The sequence below is a fragment of the Bombyx mandarina genome, chromosome 20 (assembly GCF_030267445.1).
Source record: "Bombyx mandarina strain Sakado chromosome 20, ASM3026744v2".
Classification (NCBI taxonomy): Eukaryota; Metazoa; Arthropoda; class Insecta; order Lepidoptera; family Bombycidae; genus Bombyx; species Bombyx mandarina.
Genome location: NC_143226.1, coordinates 5,524,674 through 5,529,247, shown reverse-complemented (window position 1 = coordinate 5,529,247; position 4,574 = coordinate 5,524,674). Strand labels below are relative to the sequence as shown.

Here is a 4,574-nt window from a genome sequence, read left to right as displayed (position 1 = left end):
CTCGTCTAACCATCTAAGCAATAAAAAAATTATTAAATACATATTCTGTTAAACAATATGAGGAAAAATTAGATGAAGTTGATTTAATTGAGACTGATCAATTGGGATAAAATTAAAGGAAACAAGACGAGATGGAGTGGTTTGGCCTCAGTAAAATCGTGGTTAGTTACTGAGACTTTCGTAGAACCTGAGAAGCCATAGCAGCTTTGTTTCATTTCCCCACAATTCTGCACTTTCACAGATGCTAAACAATTTGTAAACCCCCTAATAAAGTGTGTAAACTTGACGAAACATTAGATTATCAATATAAAACCATTCACACAACTTCGCTATCTACTTTACTCTCAAAAACCCAACTTAGAGATTAGTATTTTCATATTCTTTACTTATTTGTTTCTGGGAATGGGCCTAAAGGCAAACATATAATATACCATCATGCTGCCATATTTTTTCAAATGTGCAGATTGAAATAATCACGTCTCAGAATCGGTGGCGACATTAACATTACGTGCTGGGCCGAAAAAAAAACTCCTGAATTTATGTAATTATCAATGTTAAGAGTTTTCGATATAACATTTAGCTTGGGGGGTACCACCCTTTCTACCTACAGCTGTGAAATGGTGTTATGTTTCGAAGAGTAATGCTGGTGTTATTAAAACAGATGTGAGGCTTCTATTTAAGAACAAAGATACGCACATTGTGATAGGCTTCAGTGACAATACTGAATGGACAGTGAGCTTGCCTGTCTGTTCACAGCAAGGAAAAAGATAGAAATTTTGTGGTGTACAAATATTTATTAGTGTAGCAATTTTATAATTTAAAAGACGCTCTAAACAAAGATTACGCTTACAAACTATTGAATTATAAAATATATAGAGTAATTTCTTCTTTTCTATGAAACTTTTTTACTGTATTAAAAATTGATATATTGCACTTATGGTGATCGCCAATACTAAAATAACATTAGTTTGAAAAGCATTTAGTGCCATTAATTTAATCATTAACTACTGATCTTCTAAATACACAGTTATAAATTAATTTCCATAAAAAAAAACTTATGACATATAACTGCTACCAGTGAAAAAATCTACCACACTAAATTTAAGTTTATACTAATTCTAAGAGCCAGAAAAAATCACCATAGGGGGCTCGAGAATTGTTCCAGTATATAATAAATAGTGTTCTGAAAAACAATATAAAATAATTTTAATTATAAATTAACCTACTGTTTTTTGTAAGTCATGATTTAATCTGATGTGTTCTGTATAACAATTAATATGAATTCTCTGTCCGGTGCAATGAGTATCTCATGTCTTCGACTTCTGACTCGAAGGAATGTCAACTCATTTGTGGAGTCCTGAAATTATAATCAACAATTATGGAAAAGATCAAAATAAAATAAATAAATAATAATAATTAATAAACTAGTAGAGTGGGATGTTTTTTAATTTGCATACTTAAAAAAAAAATATTGCAACATTGTTTGAATTTGTTGAACATAAAGTACCATTTAAACTAAAGTATGAATAATGTACATTGGTATTATTAGAAGCCATTATTGTCGCCTCTATTACCAGGACAATTAATCTGAGGTATGGCAAGTGTTGCCTCATTATTGATAATATTACAAAATTGGGCCAAGGAGTGACCCTGGAAAAGTTCCAAGGACCTCAATAAGCAGAGGGGAATGGGTTTGGGTTTAAGTAAAGCTTTTGGAGCATTTACAAGTCCATACTCCTGATCAACATAGTAGTTATAGGTAGCATGAATTTACTGTGCTGCTGTGGTGGGTATTGTGATAAAAACATACCAAATACTTCCTCAGACCACACCCCATAGAATAGAATAGAATAGTACAAAACAGATAGAACTAAAGTCTCCCTGTAGACATCAGAGGCACTAAAAGAGCTGCGTAAAGAGATTTGTTAATAATCTGAATGGCCCTCTTCTGAGTAGAGTAAATGAAAGTGGCTGGTATGGAATGGTTGCTCTCAACCTGTATGGTGCTTTTCAAAGCTCCAATTTGCTGATATCATCCAACCACCCTCATACTTGGCAGTTCGTACAAACATAATTTGAACCTCTTTAATGCTCACAAACAGGCCTTTGAAAATAATGCAGTCATGACCTATGTTTTCATAATTATATTAAAGTGCAGCAGAATGATATTCATGGCCTATAATAAGATTTAACCCAATTAAATATTCAGGTAGTTTTGTCTAAACAACCTCCTGATAATCCATCAACTGAGACAACCAATCAATGATCATATGGCTAGCTTATTTCAATATGAGTGGGCCAGTGGCACAACCTCTTCTACACTCTCCAAGTTCTGTTATAAGCATCAGAATGGGTTCTATAGTGGAATTAACATCCACATACTATCTCATAGTTCAACTATTGGTAGCTAAACACAAAAGCAACAACATAGGATAAGTCTTAATCAATGAGATTAGCTAAATTTAGGAAACTACTGTAAAAAATATAAATTACCATTTCACGAACCACATTCCTGGCCTTCTCAGTAAGCTGTCCAATAAGCCCAGCATATAATACTGAAGTGGCATTATCTAATGAGCTTTTGATTGGTATACCTGAAAGTACAAATAAATGTTTTGAAAACGTTTAGAAAAAATTGAATGCAACTTTTATCAAGTTAATTATATTGTTATCATAGAAACCAGGCAGAATATAAGTAGAAAATCGTTTAGGCTATATATAAAGTTTATGTTGATTCCATGACTACAAGAAAAATCGACCAAACCTTCGTGGTTTACGATGACGACACCCATCACCCCTTTGTGGGCTTGGATCCTCTTGATCGTTTCTTCGACCTCGGTGGCCTAAAATGAAATGAGCAAAACACTGAAACATAGTTTTATCACAGTAAAAATTTCCAAAAGAAGCATATTGTTTACCATTATGTATGAGCCTCAAAACTGAAATTTTCTACCACTGACAACTCATAAACGAATCACAGACTAATCCATAGATTATACACTTAATATATTCGGGATCTACAAGATATGAATGAATCCATAGATTATACACTTAATATATGAATGAATCTGAATGAAATCTCGAATACCTTGACATTAAAAATGGACATTTGTTCGTGCTGTCGTATTTACAACCATGTGTAACTCGATGTTTTAGCCCATCTTATTTTTATTGCCCTAATTGGTATTATGTGGCTACCGGAGCCCATACACAAAACAACTGATATATCACAACCTACTTAAAATTTTAGTTGGTCAATAATAATAATTTCTGTAAAAATAAAAAGGATTGTGTGGTTTTATGAAACCACAGTAAAGTGAAACTTTTTTTCACATTATAGACATTTAACTCTGACAAACAACATTTACATTAAACACTGACAAAAACAAACAAAATAGCGTGGAGCACTGGCACAAATGAGTCACAAGTGGCACAAATCTATATAACTCTATACACTACACCAGTCTTTCTCAAAGTGGGCGATAACGCCCCCCTGGGGGCGTTTGAAACCTAGAGGGGGGCGTTAAGGGGCCCAGGAAAAATGGGGGGCGTTGATGTGGGTTAGGGGGGCGCTGTAAAATTTGTAATTTCATTTACTTAATTTACCCATTACCGTCCAATGTAAAATAGTATAGTAAGCCTAAACAGCTCGCTTATTGTAAACATTGTTTACTATTTTATTTCTATATAATAATAGGTTGGGGAAAAAGTTTCTTCGCATTTTTTAAGAAAATTCACAACATTTTTTAATATAGGTTATTCACATTTAACTAAAGTATTTCGGTACCATTTTGTTCGATAACTTTTTGCCATCTTGTAGGTAGGGACATGATCCCATTGCTATAGAAATTTTGGGGCTTCTGATCAAAATACCGCAACAATTGGTTTTGGCAGTCCTCTCGTGATGTTAACCTGACACTGCCTAAAAAATTCTGAAGAGACCGAAACAGGTAGAAATCTGAAGGTGCAAGGTCGGGACTATACGGCGGATGCATTAACACCTCCCAGCCAAGCTCTCTTAATTTTTGCTGAGTGGCTAAAGATGTGTGAGGTCTAGCGTTATCGTGATGAAAAACCACATCCCTTCTGTTGATTAATTCCAGCCGTTTTCTCTCAACTTCTTGCTTTAATCTCATCAGTTGTTCGCAGTAGAGTTCAGAATCGATGGTCCTGCCTGGTGGTAACAGCTCATAATGTATAATGCTCTTCCAATCCCACCACACACACAGCATCACCTTGTTGCGAGTTAACCCGGGTTTCGCCAGAGTCTGTGAAGCCTGACCGGCCTTTGACCACAACCTTTCTCGTACGTTCTTGTCGTACGTGATCCACTTTTCATCACCAGTTATCAGCTTCTTCAAAAATGGTTCGGTTTAATTACGTCCTAATAAAGGATTACAAATGAGTACACGGTTCATTAGGTTTCTTTCAGTTAGCTTTTTTGTGTACCCAGTTTTTTTCAAATGCCCCATAACTATTTTGTGGTCAATTCCCAGTTCTTCAGTTACGTCGTAACTATTGATATGCCGATCTTGCCCCACTTTTTCAAAAATGGCATCGGTTTTATCCGTAAT

At 34.8% G+C, this 4,574-nt stretch overlaps 1 protein-coding gene across 1 annotated transcript; it reads right to left on the bottom strand.

Annotated features, from left to right (window-relative positions):
- Positions 1–774: 774 nt before the first annotated feature.
- LOC114252335 (dynein light chain roadblock-type 2) lies at positions 775–3,041 on the bottom strand. The gene is made up of 4 exons (XM_089736017.1): positions 2,919–3,041; positions 2,765–2,843; positions 2,494–2,594; positions 775–1,357 (listed from the first exon to the last, which is right to left on the bottom strand). Exons 1-4 carry the CDS (start codon positions 2,919–2,921, stop codon positions 1,247–1,249), a joined length of 294 nt encoding a protein of 97 aa, XP_089592143.1. The 5' UTR covers positions 2,922–3,041; the 3' UTR covers positions 775–1,246.
- Positions 3,042–4,574: the final 1,533 nt, after the last annotated feature.

Excerpts from the sequence above, each read along its gene's own strand:
- LOC114252335 (XM_089736017.1), bottom strand. Across the intron at positions 2,595-2,764 it reads CGTCATCGTAAACCACGAAG|GTATACCAATCAAAAGCTCA; the intron begins GTTTGGTCGATT and ends TTGTACTTTCAG. Across the intron at positions 1,358-2,493 it reads GGAATGTGGTTCGTGAAATG|GACTCCACAAATGAGTTGAC; the intron begins GTAATTTATATT and ends TTATAATTTCAG.